The 23,586-nt window shown below is 41.0% G+C and overlaps 1 protein-coding gene across 1 annotated transcript in view; it reads left to right on the top strand.

Annotated features, from left to right (window-relative positions):
• LOC139710007 (uncharacterized) overlaps positions 1-23,586 on the top strand; it is a 230,010-nt gene that overhangs the window by 178,209 nt on the left and 28,215 nt on the right. The window contains exon 4 of the mRNA XM_071621959.1: positions 18,518-20,365. Coding sequence (XP_071478060.1) covers positions 18,518-20,365 — 1,848 coding nt within the window. The remainder of the gene's footprint in view (positions 1-18,517; positions 20,366-23,586) is intronic.

Genomic DNA, 23,586 nt, shown 5'->3' with positions numbered 1-23,586 from the left:
GGAAGGACCCGTATACCACAATACTCCTGATGATTTGTCTGCAGTGTACAAGGAAGGGAAGAACAATCTTATCTCAGTGATTTTTTTTTTCTTTTGTTCTATTTATCAAACCGATCTGGCAGAACAAATTGTTGTTGTGTCGGTGGGCTTTTGTCGGGGAGATCCCAGACTTGCGGTACAGATGATGCTAAGTGAGAGTGGCAAGAAGAGGATGCAGGGGAGAGGGAAGAACAGGGGGTCCATCATTGCGTGGGGGGCTAAGGGGATGGAGTAGGGGGAAGGATGGGGTGGGGGATATAGAAGGGGAAGGCAAGTGTCCTGCCTCTGCATTTGTATTGTGAGCTGTCATGGTGATTCTTGTTCAATATTGAGATGAACATTTGATACATGATGTAGAGCAGGAAGATCTCTGAACTGGTATCTGATAAGATAAGAGAATAAGATATTTTTCTTACTGCTAATATTGTGCCCTTTCATTTTCTTGCGATTGTTTGGTTGGTCAACACGAACAGATATGTACATAGAAAAAGATAGACTTCTTGTTGCTTGTACTCTATGCCATACAAAAATGGGAAGATGGTTTCCACACATCCTCGTGATTCTCAGTAAGTTTTGTGTACCTCAAGTTATATATGAAACCTTCATCGAAAGTGCTAAAGTGAGTAGTAATTCTTCTTTCACTTTTTTTTTTTCAGGATGGGAATGTAAAGTAAATAAGGTTAAATGTACAACTAAAGCTTTGGCAAGCTTAAGGAGCAAGCTCACACACACACACAAAAGAAAGAAATTGTCACAATAGACAGAAAACACAAGCAACTATCGTTTTCTACCTGTGGGTGTAGTTTTAGAATCACTCTTGACTCTGTAAAGCTTCAGAGTTCTAAGGCCGCGTTCATGCGAATTTCGTAGCCAGAATCACAAACATGAATCATGATTCAAAACGGCGTTTCAAATCACGGTCTCAGCGGAAGAGCGTTCATGCGGGCTTTCGCAACGCTGATTCTGGCCCTGCTCATTCTTTGCCATTGCGCAGCATACTGCGCAGTTTGACCTTGTCTCTGCAACTCGAGCCAGACCACCTTATGCCAACTGATCTGTCAGTTTATTATAGGCCTTTACGTTTATATATCGGTGAATACTTTCCAATAAGCTGTGGCATTCAGGCTCTGCCCACAGATCGAAAAATCTTAATTCTTCGTCTCTCCAATTGTTTCCCTTGGTAGACACAGCGCTGCAGCGATTACTATTATCAACTCAATCGGAGAGTAATTACATGTATTATTATATTAAACAGCTAGATACTAGCACAGAATCGGTGTATGGCGTTGATGTAAACCAACAAATGCAAGTATGGTACCAAAACACACGATTCATAAGACGTACACAAGCGGGCGAACAGAACATAACAAGAAGCTGTGGGATACCCCATGAGACACGCATGCGCACAGCGCACAATGACGTCATAGAATCATGATTGAAATCACGGTTGCGTTCATGCGGCTTCTGCGATCGTGATTCTGGCAGAATCATGATTCAAAACGCCCTTTTTTCCACGGTTCAGATCGGCGTTTTGAAACGCGTTTAAATGGAAAAATCGCATGAACGCAACGCAACTAAACACGTTTAGCGACTAAACGTGTTTAGAAACGCAATTCTAGTTTCGCATGAATGCAGCCTTAGTTACCCCTACCTCCTCCCCTCCCTGTGGAACAAAAATGCAAGAAAGCAAATGAAAAATAATGCATTGCGAGGCAATTATTCTAGTGTTTTTTCGCATCTTCTGCACCAAATGTCATTTTTCAATTCAAAAACTTTCCCTATGTCTCCATGTACTTTATCCAAAAAGTGATGTAATGTATCGGTAAGGGGGAAATACGTCAGACATTTGTATGAAGTCAACACTGACTCACCCCATGACATCATTCCAAGTCACAGTGAAACACCTCTTTGCGGTTTTCTGAGTCCTTTCACTCTTTTTAACATTGGATAGTGCTATTCATTCCTTTAGAGCAATGTGCTGACAAATTTGCAAGTAGATCGTCACTTTTCAGTGTACAAGAAGTTCATCGTGTGTCACCACTATCATCATCTTTATCAGTATATCTTCCACATCTGCTCCTTTCTCTTTGATGAAAATATGAATTGCCGTACGTTTGTCAACAGCAAGATATTTTAAAGTAAACAAAAACTATTTTCAATAAAACAAATAAAAATTGATATAAGTTTGTCAACAACCAAATATTTCAAAGTTAAAAAAGAAATGAATAATATTCAGTCTAATAGAGCTGTCAAGAACATATTTCCTACGAACTGGTGATACGATCGCCATAAAGTAAACCAAACGCAGATCAGTCAAGTTTGAGCTGATTTGATGCTAAATGGCTCTTGATGGAAAGGGAAATGTTTTGATCCCGTAGCGCCGAGAACATCTCAAAATGAGGGCACTACTGCTGATGACAGGCACGATACAAATATTGTTGTGTCCTCCTGTATCTCAGATGGTGGATGTATATTATGGAGAAGAGGTACCCAGCGAGGGGGCTATTTGGGTTGTTTGTGCGGAGCGCTGTTGTTGCAACCACTCCTCCCAAACTCGGAGAGATTGCAGTGACAGATGAGCGATGGTTCGGGAGGAAGTTTTCATGATAACCGACAGAGGCCAGTTGGTCCAAAGGGGGAGAAGGCTAAAATTAGGGGGAGCCACATGAGAGGGGGGCAGTTGCTGGCTCGCACTTGATCCTCATGCCATCAAAACATTAAACTCTCCTTACGTGTCGTATCTCAAACAGTTTAGGTGTGTTATAGCGTATTCACCACCATGTTGTCTATTAGGCCCCATCCTAATTGTCATTATGAAGTAAGCATGTGTTGTCAGCTTTAAACTTTGTCTCTTTGAAGATTTGGGCAGCATAGCACAAACTATGCTTGATCTTGTCAAAGGAGAATACCACAAGGAAGTTTCAGAAGACTGTGAGGGGAAAGGGAGGGGTACAGTAGGGAAGTGGGTTAGAATTTGAAAGGGATGTGGTAGCTAGGCTAAAGGCTCTTATGAAATGTTTTCTAGTGCACAAACTATGTATGGGCATTTTTTAAATTATGCATAGTTTTGTCAGGCACAAAATCAGGTCATTCTGATCAGATATCTTATATACCTGAGTCCATTGTAGTTTGGTAGTAATTTATGACATTTACAGAATTGATTAAATTCCATATGCGACTATCATCTACTTATGTATTTCAATGATACGTGTATGTTTAATAATTTTTGCTTCTAAATTGTTGTGTCCACTATCAAACCTGCATAAGGGAGTGTATATGCTTCAGGATGAAAATGCATAGATTGGCTAAAAACTAGGTAAACATCTCCAATTGAAATGATGGTATATCTTTATGGTTGGATTGTATGACATGAATGCCAATGACTTTTTCAAATGTCCTCTCTGAAGAACTCAGTAATGTGGAAAGAGTGCCTAGTGTGTGGGAACTTAAGGGACCACTGCCATCAAGAAATTTAAACCATAGGCCACAAGATTGAGAGACCCATTCTCTTTTACACTAGTTATGTTCACACGCAGTTGCTAAACTTGAAGTTTAGGTCGAAAATTTAACCCGTTGAGGACGAGACCCGAGTATACTCGGGCAAGTGTCTATGGGAAATGCGTGTTGTAGCAAAATCAGTCCGTCCTCAACGGGTTAACTGTCGATGATTAGTTTCATGTGTGATGAATTCATGACGCGGGTTCACACGCACACCTAAACTTTAAGATACAACTTACGAGCGAATCCCGCTCGATGATTATACCGGAAGTGCAGAGTCTTCGCCATGACCTTATGCCCATACAAAATAGCGCAGCTGGAGTTTGACCTGGAAGCGAATGAGAAGAGAAGTTCATGCTAACTCACAAGCTCGTTGATTATTGTGTCCACATGGAGGGAAACTACGAGTGGGAATCCCCAGTGGCAGTTAAGTTTTTGACCTAGACTTAAAAGTTTACGAACAGCTAGTGAACGTAACGACTGATACCCGAACAGCTCCTCAACAAAGAGGGTAAAACCAGGTCACCTCTCAGTAATCCTGAGGTCAGCTTGACCTGATTCGAGTTCATTTTCTGACAGACAGAAGTCATGGGAAGAAATGAAGAGGATGTGGAAGAGGGGCCCAAGATGTATTGGTAGGGGAGATGGGCCATGAAAAGAAAGAGATGACTTTCACCAGAGAGCCCACGAAGGGCCATAAACATCGTATCGGGTCATTGCCATCCAGACACTGTGGATCCCCCCCCCCCCCCCCCCCCCAGTGGAGATGAAAATTACGTGAGCACTCTATTGTGAAAATAGTTGTGTGTGGGCGTAAGTGCTTGGATGTGTATGTATGCATGGGAGTATGGATGTCTCAGTACACATGCACACCTATTTAGTGACTTCATCACCTGGGTTGAACTGTTCTATTATCTGGTTGGAGTGAGTTTTGAAGTGCATATGTAGGTAAAAGAAAAAAGTATTCATACACACATGTGAATAGATTCATGGAAAATTTTTTTAAAATTCCGCAGTGACAATAGGACACTTGGTAAAGCTCTTATTATGTCATCATTAACACTCTCACTGATCAAAAGATGGAAAAGGGTGTGTCAACCACTCCTTGGCTAATCAAAGATTACCAGGGTGGTGTAATGTGAGATAATCGCATCCCGCATAGGGGGGCCAATGGATGTCACAGAGGGCGATTAGGGCAGCCCGGGTTCTAACGAAAAGAGGAAGTGATTTGCTGTGGCCAGGAAGAGCCCCTTCTCTGATTGGTCGATTCTCCTTCTCCCATCGGTTGGCCAGGCATCACACTCCTGCGAACAGGGGAAGTGACTCCTTTAACGGACACTCCAACTTTCATTAATAGTATCCTGCTTGAAATGTAGTTCTTCATCGGACTTTCCCTTTTTTTTCCCTTGCTCCAGCCTGGACACTGCCATTGTTAGTACTAACAAGTGTATACTCAAGGGCAATTTGGCTGCACCCACAAAGCAGTGATTGTTCAGTTAAAATCTCATATTGTTGAGATTTAATCATTTGAATTTCTTTAGACTTTATTGCATTTTAATATAGGACAATTCTTGTGTTTCAGGTTTGGATCAGTAGAATATTTGTTATCATTAAAAAAGAATTTTTCATATGGCTTCAGATCTTTTCCCACAAAAACCAGTAATTGTTTTGTACCGTAACTATGTATTAGGCAGTTTGGCAGGGCAAGAAGGCAAACAAAGAGAATGCCTTAGGCTGTGCCATCCTCGATAGGGTGCTGAAATTAGCAGGTGATGCTCGTTTTATTAATTGGACCAATTTGTTGAAGGCCACTCACATCGGGTCACAGAAACCTTTGACTGAATCTAATTTCCTTTGAAGTTCAAAGAATTGGCAAACATCCAGTGTTGTACATCTCCCTCCAAACCCCCTCAAATCTCTCATCCACTTCTGATGTTAACAGAGCAGCGGGTGTCAGTGGAACAAATGAAGGAGTAAACTCTGCTGTAGGATAGGTTTTAGGATCAGTATCATGAAAATGGTCTATGAGTGAAAATACTCTTGTGTTTTGATGGGGTTGATGGTAAAGGGGGTAATGAGTGAGGGGGAGAACCAGCTTAAGGGAGTTGGGAAGGGGGGGGGGGGGACAGACGGTCTATGTTTAGGAAGATGCAGCACAGTTTTCTGTGTCTGTTTGGTACTTCAGGAGTTTGGGGAAACACAAGGAGACATATGGAAGCGCAAGGAGAGGAAATTTTGTCTTTCTCAAAAATTGGATTAGGAGTGACAGGATGGGGAATTAGAGGGATTGGGGTGCCACTCTGTAAGGTGGAGTGTGTGGGGGTGGGGGGTGGGGTGAAATGTGCATAAATTAAGGAGGAAGAAAAATGGCTCAATAGCCAAACATCATCAGACACAATTCAAAGCTTAAAGAGATAGTAAAGTATTGGGTGAGATGAGGATTGGGCTTTTAACTTTTTTTGTGAAATACCAAGAAACCACTTATGGAATTTAACAGAGCATACCGTTCTAAGATGATTTCAAAGTTTATTTGATGAAAATCGGTTTTGGAATGGCTGAAACATCCAAAAACAAAGTGAGACAAAGCTTTCGTAATAAAAGATGGGTCCTACCTTTTATTAGGATCACTCTGTTTTGGATATCTCAGCCATTTCAAAAACCAATTTTCGTGAAATAAACGTTGAATTCCTCATAGAATTATACATGCTCTTTCATATTTCATGAGAGGTTTCTCATTATCTCACAAAAAAACAAACAAAAAAAACATTAAAAAATCTGAATCCCATCTCAACCAAAACTGTATCATCCCTTTAAACTTAAAAGGATCTCACATTATTGGGATGCTGGACAGGCAGATTTTCTTGATGGCAGCAGCACCACTGCAAGTCATGTTGTAGTCACTGTCAACCGTCCAAAGCTACTATTAGGGACCATGGGGACGACAGCAGATTATGCTGTACGTCTTTACATGCATGCCAGATGCGCAAAAAATTTGCCTGCAGGCCTTCGTCTTGTGGTTTGAGCACTGATGCCTGTCAGTTTATTATATTTCACAATCTTATGCACATGACTCAGGGGAATCAGAGATTACATGGACCAGAAAATTTGTCATGTCCACAACAGCTAGTCCCTTTCAGAGTTAAAAGAAAGTATGCATCTGGTTCCTCCAGAGTGAAACAGCTTTTCTATTCCTCTGACTGTGTCCACTAGAACTGTGCTACATTAACTAAAATGAAACATACACCTGCTCTGTAGTTCTTGTGTTTGTCTTTCTGTAATGCTGTGAAATCAGATACATGTGTGGCATGAAAATTGCTTGAACTGGAGCAGATGCCCTTTTTCGTGGCATGAAACTTTTGCAAATTGCTACTGGCATTCAATGCACTGTGTAGGAAGAAGAAGACACTGTCACGAATCTTTGCTTCTAGCAAAATTTGCGAAAGTTTCATGCACACAAAAATATCTGGTTTACAGCACTGCTGGGCATGTGTGTATTTGTGTATTTTTAGCAAACTGAGCATGACTTTTGTCATAAGTCTCAAGAATGTTTTGAGAGACAGAAATTACATCAAGTCTTAACATCTGAATTTTGTCTTATCGCACACATTCACACATATGCACAAAGAGTGTCGTCTTATACACTTTAAACTTTCTTTTTCCATTCTTATGTTAAATAATCTCCTCCTTTTTTCCATATCATCAACCAGTTCTATGTCAAACAAATAGGTACATTGACAAGATGAGTAGAATATAAAAATACTATATATAACATATTCTTAGTTTTTCTTTTATATGTCAGGTGCTCAGTGCTTAGTATGTTTATAACCATACTCACAAACACAAAAACACTCCAATGAAATTCTTATTAGATGCCCCCCAACCCACCCCAGTGTAGGGGTTCATGCAAGCACACGGCGGTTCACTATGTGGTTGGTTGCAGACGTCACTGTTGGCGTTGGCACGCAAGTTTACGCACACACTCTAACTCGCACGACTCACTTCCCCACAAACGCGAGGCATGAACTGCACACCACACGTATGAAGTCTTATCAGCACCCCCTGAGTGTACTCATAGCCGACTAGCTCATTTGCAAACGAGAGGTTGAAAGAGTCGATTCACGCGCGGGGCCTCTGAAAAGAGGATCAACACTTGCTGAAAGTTTTGACTCAAGAATTGTCATCGCCTGATTGAAATCAGTGGATTTAAGAGAGAGAATATCTTTTTCCCCAAGCTTTTGACAACACTTTTTTTTCAGGAGGGGGTCTATTGTTCTTTATGTTGTTATTGTGCCATTCATGGAAGTCTTGTGCACTACGGTCATATCGTCTCAGGATTTCTGCGATGAGACCATCTCCGCTCATTCTCACATGAGTGGATTCCGTTTCATTTGATCGCTGCCAATCATATCTTGGCATCTTGGCATCGGACCACCACCTCCCTGCCCCCCCCCCCCCCATACCAACCAGTCTTGTGACGCTGTGATTGGATCATTTGATATAATCTCGGAGCCCATCATGGTTTACCTGGATACTTACTTGCCACCATCTCAGGGATATGTCAAGGTATGCAGCACAATTCCTGCTTTTGAGCGGTAATCTGCCATTTTAATGTCAGAAGATTAGTTTAAAATCAATGCCATACTATGAGTACTTCATACTGCTAGTCAAAAGTTCAAATACTAAACTGGATTTTCAATAAATATTTAATGAATGTATACAAATGAACTTTCGGTCAGACTTATATGTAGGATATCATCTGTGATCAGAAAGTAACAAACAAAAGAAGAAAGAGCAGATATATTTCATTCTCGCATTATACTGCGTGTGAAGAAAACTTTTAAAAAGAATTTTTTAAGACATTACCTGTGGGGTATTGTGGTAGATCTTTCACAAGGTTTCGGGGGATTTTAGAAGCTCACTAGGAATAGGTTTACCCTCTGTGTGTTTTGACTACCAGTTAGCACAGAAAACCCCTAGAGTTGTACATACTGTCCAAAGTCCTTAGTGGCCCTATTCATGTTGTTATAACTGAAAATGTTTGCTTCATCTATTCAATGAATTAATTTAATACCCAGCACTTCTTTTGTACAATTTTCTATTCTTTTCCTTGCCCTTGCATTACTCACGTCCTTTAATTCTACTTGTACATGTCTACGTCAGAGCTTTTGCAGTATTAGCAACTCACAAGAAACATGCTGAATGTGCTGAAAAGAAGTGCCAGTGTGCATATCATCTTTATTCCATGTTTACAGCAAGACAGATGTAGAGATTGTCAAATTACAAATTTTCCTGACATGCCAACTTTGAGATCAGGTTATCCTATACAGTCTCAAACCAGTACTTGATCCAGATTGTATCGGCAACGGCAACAGTCAAAAACCAGATGCAGGTTTTCTCTAACAATTCTACAGTTTGTATGTGAAATTATCACATGTGGGAGTTAATAGATTGAAAGAATATTATTTCCTGTGAGCTTTCCAATGTCTACCGCACCATTTGGATACAGCTAGATGAAGACAGGCCTCATTCACAAGGACTACGCAGGAACAGAGCTGTGTAACTTCTCTTGATGGGCTAATTATGAAATTGATGTTCATTGACTGTTTCCTTTCAAAAGTGGGGCATACACATGTGTTTCATATGACCCTTTGCAGATGTTTCGATTTATGAGGTCATACTGTGTACATTAAGTACCCTGGTAGTTCCCTCCCCCCCCCCCCCTCATTTTTTCTTCTTTTTTTTTTGCCGTTGTTCGATAGGGTTTTTTTTGTGTGTGTATGGGAGGAGTAATATGTAGAATACAAATACAAAATCAGACCAATAGAAACATTTGTTACTTTTTCATTTATTAATTGTATCCTGATCAAGTAGTAACTTGTGGAGTTCAGGAAAGTATTCATCAGCTAGTCCATTTGTTTTTGTTTTTATTTGTTAATGAATTAGATGAATAATTTCCTTCTGGCTGAAGGGAACTACTTTCTGTCATTCTCTCGTAAATACAATTATTGTATCATCTAATCATATTTATTTACGAGTTTGCTACGGTTGCCACGGAAACACCCCAATCTATTTTATGGCAAGCCTGTTTCCTCAAGTGAAATGAATGATTGACATGTGTGTCTCGGCGTCAAACAGTGACCTCCCAGCGAAGTGACGCACGCATCCATGGCTTTGACTCCACTTCCCGTCGGTGAAAGATGTTTATTATTCACCAAATTAAGGTTGGTGTAGGGAGCAGCCATAACCAAAAGAAAAAAAAAAGGAAGCAAGAGCTACCCTATAAAATGAGAGTATCGCAATGGGTCTTTTTTTTATTTCACAGAGGGTAAAGATAATTGTTTGATGATGGCTTGCTGATGTCTCCGCCCATCACTCGTCGTACAAGACTCGAACGGAACTAAGAACGAAAAGTGACAAATACCTACACCATTTTACCCTCCCCAACCTTATTCACAATAAATGAACAACAGCAGATGTGTACTGATGCAGTCAATTTACCGTCTGCATCTGGTTGAAATAAGGTGGGAAAAAAAAGAAGGGACATGTGTGGCAGAGCTCCCGGAAGATAGAGAGCAATAATGCAGTGACAGTTGGCGTATGACACATTACTTATTCATGATTTGTTGCCTCCAAATCTCAAGATTGTTGCTGGATTAGGGACCAAAGAGGCACAGATGTAATTGAAAATACTGTACCGAGTGTAGACATAAGTTACATCGAACAGTCATATGTCTTTGTAAATACCGTTTAATTCTAACAATGCAAATTATTGTCAGTGTATTTTGATGCCACATATATCTTAATGCACAGATTTTTTAGTCTTAGAAGCCATTTGATTAATGTTCTTTATGATAGTTTGATCCAGTCAGGTATCATGCCATTCAGAAAAAAAAAGAAAAACCAGCAACTCAACGACATTACTTTTGACACCCCATTTGACAAACATGCATATATCTCTGGTCAGAGAATGTGGGTTTCAATACATTGTCCTGTGGATTTGTAGAGGTCAGTAAGATTAATGCGATATGAACCCACAACCCTTTGATTTAAGAGCAAAGTGCCCAAACCAATAAACCATCTTACATGCTGAAAGAAGCAGCAGTGCGTGGTGTAGGTCTAAACTCTTATTTTCCACTCAGAAGACCTGTTTGTAATCAATGTACATGGCATTTCTATCATTTGGTTCTGGGAAGAGTAATGCAGAAACGGATATGTGTCCTGACTGATAGGTAGATTGCCTAAAGAGCACTTTTGATCTACTGTTGATCTAAAAATCAAACACTGGAGAAGGTTATCCTATCCATGGAATGTTTGGTACTTGAAAAGGATTGTTTTAAAGTGTTTGTTTGTTTGTTTGTTTGTTTGTTTGCTTGTTTGTTTGTTTTTGAGAGGGGGTGTCGTAGCCTATTTTAATAGTACACTATAAACACTGTATGAATGAGAGGTAGTGTTACAATGTGGCTGTAGATTTAGGCCCCTATTTCTGAAGGTATAGTCTAAATGATACTGAAAGACAACCACTGCAAGAAGGTTGGAATCAGTCAATGACAGATATCTAAATGATAAATCCCTTGATCCTTGTCCAACCAATTTTTCAACCATCATACCTCTCCCAGATATGCAAAAAACCTACGGGGATCGAACCCTTGAATTGTAGAGCACAAATCCCTGTTGATCCCTATGGCTGATACCCATCGCAGATTCTAGCTATTTCCTACAAGGAGATTCTTTCTGTAGTCTGTATTCTCCTTATATTCTGGCTCTAATATCCTAAGCTTTCCCAGTATTCAAGTGAGGTGGAAAGCTAAATGACATATGGGATCACCATGGATCGAGACAGACAGCACTGTGGGGAAACGACTATGTAAGATGGCTTATCGAGTTTTAAGTTCTGTGTACGTCAAACCTTGCTCTTATATCCACCCCAGTTGAGTTAAAAATATCGCCAGCAGGACTCCACCTATGAGGCCAGGATGGGGGAGTCTTGCTGGACAAAATAGAAAAGGAAACTACTCATATAACACTAGCTGAAGTAATTATTTCAACACTTTTAAAATTCTCTCCTGCATCATCAAAGGCTCTCCTCTGATTTTTTTTAATGAAAAGCAAAAGAGGATGATATCTCTTTCATTACTACTTAAGCTAATGAAATAGTCATGATCTTCAGTTGATTTGCACTTTGTTTTTTTAGAGTCAAGGGAAGTCATTAGCCATCTTTGCATTGCAGATTATGCACATTAATGTATAAGATCAAAACTACCTACAACCGAATTTTCAACTTTTGATCCGAATGTTTATCCATCCGTCAGTTCTTACAGTGTCCAAATTAAGTCCTGTCTTTGAACGAACAGTAGAAGAATTGTCACGCAAGCATTATTTTTTAAAGCCATTATTTGCCCTGGGAGATATTGCTGACTCTTATATAGGATAATATGCATGAAACTTTCTCTAGAACATGATTAGAAATTGATGTGACTTTTAAGACTGTGACAATTGCTTAACAAAAATGTGGCTGTTACATTGTCACTTGGGAGCGCTAATAAAGTCACACTGTCGAACACTAATCTGTAATAGCTCAAAAGATGAGTAGGCCTACTTATATGTGGTCCTACAATAGATCATCTAAACAAATAAAAAAATTCCAGAAGTGGCAACAACAATCAGACAGTTGGATTAGCTTCACATTAGTTATACATCATTTTGATTTTTAGGAAACATACCACGTGTATGAATACTGAAAGGATGTACTGGCAAAGCTTTAAAAGCATACTGATAGTGCCATCATGATACAATGTTCCTAGTTATGACAAGTGTGATCGACAGATTGAATCAAATCGCAATACAGATCATTCTAAACTAATTAGAATGGGCAAGAGAATATGACTTTAAAGGACAAGTTCACTTTCATAGACATGTGAGTTTTGTGAATGCAGCAATATTAGTAGAACACATCAGTGAGAGTTTGAGGAAAATCGGACAATCCATTCAAAAGTTATGAATTTTTGAAGTTTTTGATCAGTCAAGACTGAATGAGAAGACTACCATAGCTTGTGATGTCACATGTGTACAACGATATTAAAAAAGAATAAAAAAAATTCAACACATCTTCACTTTTCTTGTATAACAGAAGAACAAGTGACTTCTCTTTTTCAGAAAGCAGGGGGAATAATATTACCCTTAACATACACATAAGCAACAAGTCAAAAAAATGTGCACTTTTTTCAAAAAGTAAAGTTTTGTGAAGTTCTCTTTTTATTTTCCTTATATCGTTGTAGGCATATGACATACACTGTAGTAGTTTTCTCTTCCAGCAGTGAATGCGCATATACTTTAAAAATTCATAACTTTTGAATGATTGTCAAATTTTCCCCGAACTGCCACTGATGTGTTCTTCTATTGTTACCTTCACTCAATCCACATGTATATGAAAGTGGACTCGTCCTTTCACAATTTGCTTATCTATGTATGTTTGAAATTTTGTATTTTTTGCACAGTTCTATGAATGTATGTATGAATATTTTTGTTAAAGAGTTTATCTCAGCTTGAACACTAGCATAATACTCAAAGCTGTATTGATCTTAAATCACTGTGAATAGAACCGATATCCTTTCTCATGAAGGGGCCTCTACAGAAACCAAACTGTCCACATAGAATCCCAAAGTTTTTGAGCGGAAGATGACATGCCAACAAAAGCGTTGTTTTGTCGAGCAAAGTTGTGGCTCTGTTTATGGCCTGCTGTCACGAACAGGTCTCGATGACTCATTCTCTTTTTTTCGGCAAACTGGGTATGATTTAGTCTGAAATCTTGCAGACAACCATGATGGGGGGTTCATGCCCATGCCCAAGGTCAGTGGGAGAAAGTTTTAGTCATGTGACCTACTGTTCTTCCCTTGACCATGTCCTTGCCTGCAGCCGATGTTCCATTACATAAGGAGCCAGCATCCAGGCTTACCATTCCTTGTCTGGCCATGTCCTACTCATCTATCCACATCCCTGTCCTCCCAACCCCTGTGGAAGCGATGACTGCAGAGGTGGTGATGGGGGGGGGGGGGGGTGGTAGTCACACTGCGGACATAACAGGAAGTCCTCGGTATCAATTCGTGTCTGCTGCCATCCAATCAGGGTCCAGCGCTTCCCTGCTCAACCCTGTTCTTGTCATGTTCCTCCTCCTCCTCCTCCGAGGACCCTGGTGAGAGGAGGTGGGGGTCAAGAACCAGGGGATATGATGAGGGTGATGTTCCTTGCCTGTCAGTCCCTGGCCACAAGCCCCCCCTCCCCTTTTACCCCCACCAGGACCCAGAAGCCACAGTCTTGTGGTTTAGTGCTGTATCTCTATATTTCCAATTTTTACTAATCTTTGTTAGTATTTCTTAACCTGTTGCAGCCTAATCCTAAGTATACTCAGTCAGGTTTCTATGGGAAACTTGCATTATAGCGAAACCAGCTCACCCTCAACAGTGTAAGGTACTGTATATGCTATGTATTTTGCATGGTTTTAATTTTTCTCAAATTTCGTAAGTCAGGTGCTGTACACACATTCAAAAACGTGTAAAAATATTAACTTTCATCCCAATTTAAATGTGACGTGCATTCATGATTTTTCCGCTCAGTACTGTACTCCACAATCATGAATTTATCCATTGCAAAATTGTTAGGAGGTCCCAATTAGGGAAAAAAATACGCTTGCTGAATATATGGCATTTACAGTAGAATAAAAAAGAAATGATATTATGAAGCTTCTCACTTTTCAAATCAGTTTGATAAGTCTGATTAACAACCAATAAAGTGCAAAATGATGAGATGCCTTCTATGTAGATAACATGATGTATCAGTTCATATATATTTGTATAGATTTCCACAAAATCAGAAAGAAATTTAACAAAATGTATCGAATGGAGAGAGAGTTTTTCATGATATCCATACTTACATACGAGACACTAAAACTAAATAGTGAAAGTTACAGTAAAAAGGTTCAGCACCAAAGAAATGCCACAGAAATATGTTTTTTCTGATGTAATGGGTCAAAGCATTGAAAATTCCCGCAGGCCCACAAAGCAAAGTTAGAATATGGATCAAGTTGCATTAGAAATATCCATGACTGTGTATTGTGACTTGTTTGCTGTATTTGTGGAAGAGGCGCGGGCCAATGTTTTGATAGGTGAATGTCTGTCAGTACAAAATAAAAATATGAGTATTCACACTCATGTGTGCATAGTGCCATCCCGTCCCTTCCCTCCCCATCCCCTCTCTTTCCCTCGTCCAAGCCCCTCAAGGAATTAAAAAGGTAGAGGAGATGGCTCACTGGAGAAAACATGTAGTGTCATTGGCCTCCTTGCTTCCTGATTCATCTTTCCTCCTGAAATATAATGTGTGTCGAGATGATAAAGCGCCCTAGGGGGCCTTCACGTAACTTCTTAGAATCCTCTATCAATGTTTACTCAGGGGCCATAGATTGTTGCCTTGGGGGATAAAAGAAGGAAGGAAGGAATTTGGTTTATATATGGTGATGAACTTGCATGATATTTTCAATGGTATGTCTGAAGCTTGAGGGGTAAGAATCACAAATTTTGTTCATGATTTCATAATCAGTGTAGGCATTCTCAACAACCTCTGAGATTCTGTGTACGGTTTGCTTGAAGTAGGTAAGGAAACAAAAGCAGCATGATTTCAAGTCAATGAGCATGTTACGTGTGAAATCTCATGTAGCTGATATCTAGCCTCTCAAACAGGTGGTTTCTATAAAACAGTTGACACAAAAACAATCCTACATTATGTTATTATGTGTAGAAAGCTGTGAAGAGACTAAAGTGTTCCTTGAGTCAGTTCCCCTTTCAGCCAATAAGACAGTTGTTATGGTGTTCATATGTGACATGACACGCGCGCCCACAACCTCAGCCGTTCATGGCTTGAATTATGTCTCGGTGTGTGTTTGATTTTCGCATGGCTGTTTTGACCTTCGTCTTGGAGCAAGTGGTAGAAATTTCATGTCTGTCTGATCCGTCTCAAACTTATCAAAGTAGGATGTGGCCTTTAGGTGGCATTTTATTCTACTTTTTTTCTTTCTCTTTGAGGTGTGGGGGTGTGAGCTCTATGTCACAGTTATTCTCTCACCTCCAAGATTGTGAAATGTCCATAAACTTTGCGTAGGACCCATGAGGTTTCCCCACGAGGAAGGGATTAACCCATTGTATGCTTTGAATGTGAATTGACATAGGAAACCATATAGCATTGGACACACTGTCCAAAGTCCATGGCACAAAAGGGTTATAGACTCATGTTTATGGGGGCGGATAGTCTAATGTTCTCTTCAGTTCTCGATTCTCTCTGTGTGTTTGAGATATCTGGTAATTACACACACAAAAAAAAGGGAAATGTAGGCAGCCCTTTGGTGTAAATAGAAGTATACCTACAACACATTGTGGATGATTTTAACCCGTTGAAGATGAGTCCCAAGAATACTCGGGCAGGTGTCTATGGGAAATGTGTGTTTTAGCAAAATCAGTCCGTCCTCAACGGGTTAAATAAGGAGACTTTGTATGTAAACTATCTTCTTCTCTTTTTTTTGGGGGGGGGGGCTAGACTGTGGTGATTGGTGAGGCGAGGCATTAGGAAGGATAAGGGAGAACGTGATCATGACTACTCATACATCGCGAGCTGTTGTCAGGCCTGTCTACCTCAGCGAGAGCACGGCAAGCTTTTTAACCTCCATCAAGAGCAGCGGGAAGCGAGGTGTCTGGCGGGTTTTCCTGCTCAAAGAAAGAAAAAAATGTCACTGCCTTGTACAAAGCATCTTAACCTTTCCCCCGGTCTAGTCCCCAGCACACCCAGGCTGGAGTTTGCAATCAGGGCATGTGATTATTTAAAAAAGAAAAAGTCACCCTGTCTCCGAGGGGTTAAAGAAACTTGCCAATGTCAAGGGTGTTAAGGAGTCTAAACATGTGTTGGTTTTTTAACGTGCAAGAGGGCTGATTATCACCAATGTGAACATACTGCATCTCTGTATCTGATTTGCACTCGGGACATTGAATACTGTTAAATATAAATGCATATGAAAAGAATCTGCATGAAAATAAATGATTAAAGTCACTCTTGTTTTCTAATGGCAGCATAGCATTTGTAAAAAATTAAAGTGTTCACTTAGCAGGTGGAAGGTGGTTTCAAGCTTTGACCCGTTGAAGACAGGCTGATTTTGCTACAACATGCATTTCCCATAGACACTAATTGCCAGAGTATACACTGGACTCATCCTCAACGGGTTAACTTTTGAGAGAGCTGTGACTGACATGGCATGAAGTGACAATTTGTGGTATCTAATCATTACTGTCAGGTTTTGTATTGACAGTTATGCCGCTGTCGTGTCCATTCCTGGTATATTGTGGAAAGAAAATCCTGTGGTACTCTTGGAATTTGGTCCTGATACTTTAATCCTGTGAGGAACTCCTGTCTCTCTTTCACCGGGTCTTGCCGTCATCCACAGCACGAACTTTAAGAGAGATAAGATGGAAGATTGATGGAGGGCAGTGAGTTGGAACTGGGCACGTTCTCCGTATCTCTCATCGGCAGCCATTTTAGATCCTCTTCCAAGCAATTGACTTCCCCTGCCATGAGCAGTTGATCATGTTTTTGTGTCTGGATCGTGCACTGGCAAGGAAAGACCTAGAGGGAGAGAATACGAGATTGCGGGGTCAGAATGTGACCGATTCTCATGCAATACAGGAAATCAGTTGTGTCGCAAGTGCCTTCCATATAGCATTAGCTCTATTCCTGTATTGCATGCCTAATTCAGGGACACTTCTTGCTATGTGGTCACAGCCGACCCTTTGACTTTTGATGTCTGACTTCACCCCTTGCAATCGACAATTTTTCTCTCTCTCTCTATCACTTTGTTAAACAGTGAGATGCTGCCAATTTGCAGCTTAAGACCTTTCTAAAGAATGAAGTGATGACTTAAGTGATTTTGCACTTTGTGATATAATACTTGGTCTTTTGTCTTTGCATGGATTAAAAAAAAAGAAAAGTGGAGTATTTCCAGTTCTGAATGTGATTGTTTATTGTCTACACTTGATCTTGTCCCGATGCAAGTCCTCGTTTTAGATCCAACCATCCAACATAATTCCTAAAGTCTGTGTCATTAGATTAAGTTGTCATAGTTGTTGTAATGCTACATCCATCTATTTCCATACAGGGGTTTCATCATTGATCTGCAGACAGAAGTTGCCTTTCTTCAATCATAACATGTCTTAGGGTGCATTTGAGTGATATGTTCTCCTAAAGTGTACTGTACAGTACCATACCTATGCTAGAGGAGCCCTCAAGTAGCTCCGAAAGTGTAGGCCTACCTTACAGTACTGTACAGTGCCAAAAATTGACCACTTTCCGATGTGCCGCAAAAAAAAAATACTATACCCATACCGTACCATGCCACAGAGTTCTCGACCACAAATTGGTCCAAAAGCATACTATACCAGAAACTGGTATGAAAAAAATGTGCATAATACATACTACATCATAAATCCAAAGAGTTGATTCTCTTTGTTCGGGACACCTGTATGTAGCATAGGCACGTTAGGTGCATGACCCTACTGCTGCAAAACATGTAACCCCTCTGACAAGTCAAAAAATAACTCGTGAGGTATGCTTTCTCCGAAGAGTGCTCAAATGCACCCAATCTGGCATGGTATGGCTTGATTTGGTTCGGTTCACTTCTGGGCGATGGAACACACCCCTATTGTCACTGATTCACAACTGAAATTTGAATATGTTCATATCTACTTCTGATATTTATCATGGCTATGACAAAGGAAAATAAGCTCTGGAGACTTTTTCTACTGTTTCATTCACGTGATGTCAAATGATAAGAAGAAAGTTTTGTTTTTGTTGCCTCATCTGGTGCAGTACGGGAAAATATAACAGTATTCAAATGGAGTCAGATACAGTGGTTTTCTAACTCTTAATTTTCTTTCTCACCTTTCCTTTGCAGCTGATGGCTGTGGAATGGGATGCTGACAAGAAATCAGAGTCCAGTTCCATCGTGTCTTCCGAGCTGAGCTCAGAGGACATCTCACCCTCATCAGACCCACTGGATTCTGATGAGTCCGGAGACTCCACCGGCAATGGACACAGCAGGAGGGACTACTCCACTGCCAGGGACTTTAGCCTCCGGGACTCTGGTAATGGAGACTCCGGGGACTCGGGAATTTACCGACGAGACTCGGACAGGTCTCACAAATTGGACACCTCTAACTGTGGTGACTTGGACACCATCAACGAAGAGGACCTGTCAGCAATTGTGAGGCCAAAGACCATTGTCACTGACCTTGAGACTTGCAAGGACTTTGTGCAGAGCTTGGCCGAGCAAGTGCAGGCCATGCAGGAGGCGCTGAAAAAGAGCAAGGATGACTTGTTGGAAGAAGAGGAAGAGGATGAGGATGATGATATTATGGATAGGGAAGAGGAGGATGTTGTCAGGATGAAACAGAGCATTGAGGCACATGCCAATGAGGATGTGTTCAAGCGGGAGGAGTCCTCACCAAGGCCTGAAGTCAGGCTGAGCAACGAAAAGAGGGATCTGCAGGAGATCACCGAAGGAGTCTGCGAGGGTGAGTCCATGTCTGTCAGAGAGCGTGTCATGCAGATTGACAGGGCTACGCTCGGACGGGAACACTCACTAGCATCCTACAGGGGGCGCTCCTCGCCCATTGAACGGGATTCCTACACCAGTCGGGAGTCACACTTTAGTCTGACCAGTCATGAGTCACACAGCAGCCATCTTTCGAGAGGTAGTCAGGAGTCACACCAAAGTCTGAAATCTTCCCTTGACTCTCATGCCTCCTTTGGTCACCATGAACTGCACGGAAACTTTGACCTGCCTGGCATGCGGGAGTCCTACAGTAGTCATGGGTCCAATAGAAGTTATGATTCCAAGGGCAGTCTCATGAATGGAGATTACAGTCCCCGTTTAAAACGAATTTCAAATGACAGTCAAGGTAGGGAAAGATCCCAGGGGAGTCCTAGTCCGCCACCATCAAAATTCACCAACGGGCCATTGAGGTTGAGCAATCCTGTAAATAATGTGCAAAAGATCCCCAATGGGCCAAGCCAGACCAGTACGAATGGTGCCCCGAGCAAGCCCCGACCCCCTGCCAGACAGAACATTCCCCCTGCCAAGCCTGTTCCCCCTGCCAGGCCCAACGGCACCGGTAAGCTCAATGGAGGGACCCTGCCCAATGGCATTGTCAAGTCCGCCATGCCTGCCACACCCGAGGGGCTGGCAAACCCCAGTGCACCTTGCAGTCCCAGCAACCACATAGTGGATGATGGGGGATACGAGACACCCATACAGTGCAAACCAACACCTCCCGCGAGGAGTGTCGTTCAAACCCCACGCTCCACCCACATCCAAGCGGACTATGAAGAGGTCATCCAGTTACCTGGAAATGTCTGTGACAGCCAGGGTCACGGACTCTGTGTGAGGACCACAAAAAAGGATGACTACATTCATGTGTCGTCGACGTACGAGGTCACCGATATCCAGGCATCGGGGAACCAGCCCAGTCGCAATGACAGCGACAAAAGCACCAGCAGCTTAGTGCAGAGGAACATTGCCGAGGAGGGGGCCATCTATGAGTTTCCTCCTGACAACGAAGATGACCTCTTGGAGACGGAGTCACCTGTGGAGGAAGAGCCTCCCAAGGAGTGTTCGTTTGAGGAGCACACTCCACCCGAGCCTGTCATATACAAGTATGATGGACCTGAGGTCTTTGGGGATAATATCAGGACGGAAATTGTGAGGTTTGAGGAGCGTGATGCCATCAAGAAATGGGATCCGGTGAGTTCACATGGATGTTTAGGAACATTTCCTTATTTCTGTGGCCTTTCTCACACTAACATTTTCTCTTACTAATCAGATTGATCTTCTTTGATGAAGTTGATGTTATGGTATTTTTGGATATATTTAGTCGTTGATCCCCTCTCAATTTGAAGGAAAGTATCAATACATCTATGATATGCTTTATTCATATCCTTGTTAAAGCTTTAGTGTTTTGTGAATCTCCTGCAACAACTTCTGAAAATCTTATCCCTTCTTGGAACTTAATCACCTCTAGAGGCAGTGCATCCATTTTCTTTATTTACATGGTTTAGTTGTGTGTGCATGGTCATTTTTATCTCACACATCACCCCTTACAATGCAACTAGTCCATAATGCCATGAAATAGCAAGTGAAGGCAGGGCATAATGTTGGATGAATTTCCATATTAGGTGAATCAAATTCTCTGCACATCCATCCAGTTTGTGTACATGTATCTGAAAATCCACGAGGTTACATGCAGTCTGGGTACGCAGCCAATACGCACCTCAGTTGAAGAGTTCATGTCAGTGTTATGACGTCAAACACAAACCCAACTCTGGCAGGGATGGCGTATCTTTCATTTTCCAAGCATGAAAGCCACCCATATGTGAACCCCAGGTTGCCAGGGCCGATCATGGGTTGAGATAAAACGAAGAGGTAGTGTTTACCCACAAGTACATATTCAATTTATCTCTCTTTTCCATTTGGACATGCGGGACCTGGGATTTACCCACCCAAGGGACAGCATGAAGTTGTCAGAGTTCTGGTTCTCATTATGGAGCTGGAATTTGCCCCACACTTAGACCCAGTCGTGGAGGTTGTAGAGTTCATGTTCATGGGTTAAGATGTATATAAGCTGTGTTCAGACTAACATACTCCTACATGCCAGAACTCATTCCTGTGGATCATAAAATAAAGATGCCTCTTTGCGCCAGTTTACTTCAATTTTTTTTTAATGTTTATGTTCATGCACTTCCAAGGTATGTATTCCTACAAAGAGTAAAATGACAGTACTCTCCTGGTATTTCTGAGTAGACAATATTCAATAAAGAGAATGTAAATTCTTGTAATTGCCATGTATAGCTTGAATTCTTTGTATCAAGACTTGACTGAAAGAAAATTGGAAGAATAAAAAATTGGGATGATGTAAGGAGGGGGGGACTTTTGCATTCAAGACATTTTGATACTTTTGGCAGTGGAATATGTCAAACTTTTTTAGAGTTTTCACGAGGAGAAAGAATTCATCATCTCCATCAATCAGTTTTGAGACCTTGATGCTAAATCTGAATCTAACTCTGAAGGCAGCGACGGCTCTACATTACAGTCCCTTTATAGAGGGCGGCATCAATCAGCAGTGCAATTTTCGGCTGCAGCGAACGCGTAATGAGGTAGCAAGGGGAGCACATGATGAAACCGGGACGGTTGAGGAGGTGCGACACACCCATAATGGGAAGAAACAAAGTGGGGAAAAGATTCTTGAGCAGAGTCTGCTGCTCCTAGACTCACGCCTTGTAGATCTGCTTCAGTTACACAATCAATTTGTCCATATTTTAAGATCTTGCAGTGCAGTAATGTGCACTTTTTGCACTACTGTGCCATTTATGAGGGGGTTTTTTCTATTTGTTTATTATAGGGTTGTTCTTTGTTGTTAATTTTGTCTTCATAATTCATTATCATTTTGTAGACTGCACAAGGGAAAGAAATGGATGAATTTATGAAAACCTCACTTATATGTAAATCTATATTCCCTTGAGTTGGCAGAATACCATGTTTCAAACTTTTTTACTAAACTACAACCAAGTAGCATTAAGAATGTGAAGTGCCATCACCTTTAGTATTCCTTCTGTATTTGTTTGACACCAGGAACTTGATCACATCAGTTTTGTCAATATTTTTTACCTTGGCAAGGTGTTCTGCTCTTCCCTTATTACCCAAAGATCAATCATACCTTAATCCGCACCACCTGGTGAGTTCTGTCTGGAAGAAGGAGGGTTGCTATGTCAGTCGCAGCGTGCCTTGCGTGCGTCAGTCGCGGGGGATTTGGGTGTACTTCCTCCCGACTCTTCACCCTTGGATGTTAATCCCGTTGCACGCATGGCATAAGAAGTTTTGCACCTCACCCTCATATGTCCACGTCCTGGGTGCGAGGCTTCCAGGGGCCTCCTCGATATGATGAGGCATGGATTAGATTATTTGAGGAGTACTTGGTCTTATACACTCATTTAAAGGGAAATATTATACTTTTCCCCTTGATTACTATGCAATTTTATTAAAACTGTTCTGTTTGTTTTACATTAATCTGTTAGAAAGAGTCAACTTTCCTATGGAATGGAGCTTTAAGAAGTCAGAGTTTTACACCAGTAAAAATTGAATAATGATAATAATAATAATAATTGCATACATATAGAAATGTGACCTGAGGTCAAAATGACTCTTTTTACAGCACTTTCAAAAATTGATATGAAGGAAAAGTCATTTCATCATAGATTTAAACAATTTCACTTCAGTCTCATTAAAGAAGACTAATATTGTGTCACCCCCTCCCCCCCCCCCCCCCTTTAATAATATGTATTACATGCAGATTTACAGTGATATTGGTGAAAATTCTAAGTGGTCCAGACATAGTATCATGGTAACATTGTTTCTGCCGTTGTGTTGCATTGTGCAAATATGATGGGAATACTCAATATACTTGATAAGAAAGTAATGATACGATGCATCGTGATGCCATGGCCGTAGTCTACATTTCTGTTAGAATATAATTTTGATATTTAGAGGGGTACCGGTAGAAAAAGGCTGCAGCATTGATACCTTTGACTAGAAGCAAATGCGTGCAGTTAAGAAATTGAATAAGATATTTACTGAGTTACTTCATTGACTTCCTGAACGTTTCCAATCATATTAACTCTGGGTAGCACAGAAATCATAGGTCCATCTATTGAAAACAAAACAAAACAAAACAGTAACTTCATGTGATTTTCACTTGATGTTAAGGTGATTAAGGCATGATTGAAGAAAGGCAGCTGACATATGTAGAACATAGCTAGAAACTTATCTTTGAGTCAGCCATCAAAGTGGGCTCTCTTTCTGCCGCAAACACACAAGAAATAGATGAAGAAGGAAGGAACACAAGTGGTGCCAGCTGTCGATCTATAGTCAAGAAAAGCAAAGCTTTGTCTCACCACCACAGGCATACTACG

The sequence above is a fragment of the Diadema antillarum genome, unplaced genomic scaffold (assembly GCF_040938485.1).
Source record: "Diadema antillarum isolate AM-2024a unplaced genomic scaffold, OU_Dant_1.0 seq00001489_RagTag, whole genome shotgun sequence".
NCBI lineage: Eukaryota > Metazoa > Echinodermata > Echinoidea > Diadematoida > Diadematidae > Diadema > Diadema antillarum.
Note: the sequence above shows the minus strand (reverse complement) of the source record. Positions and strands in the feature narration are given on the sequence as shown.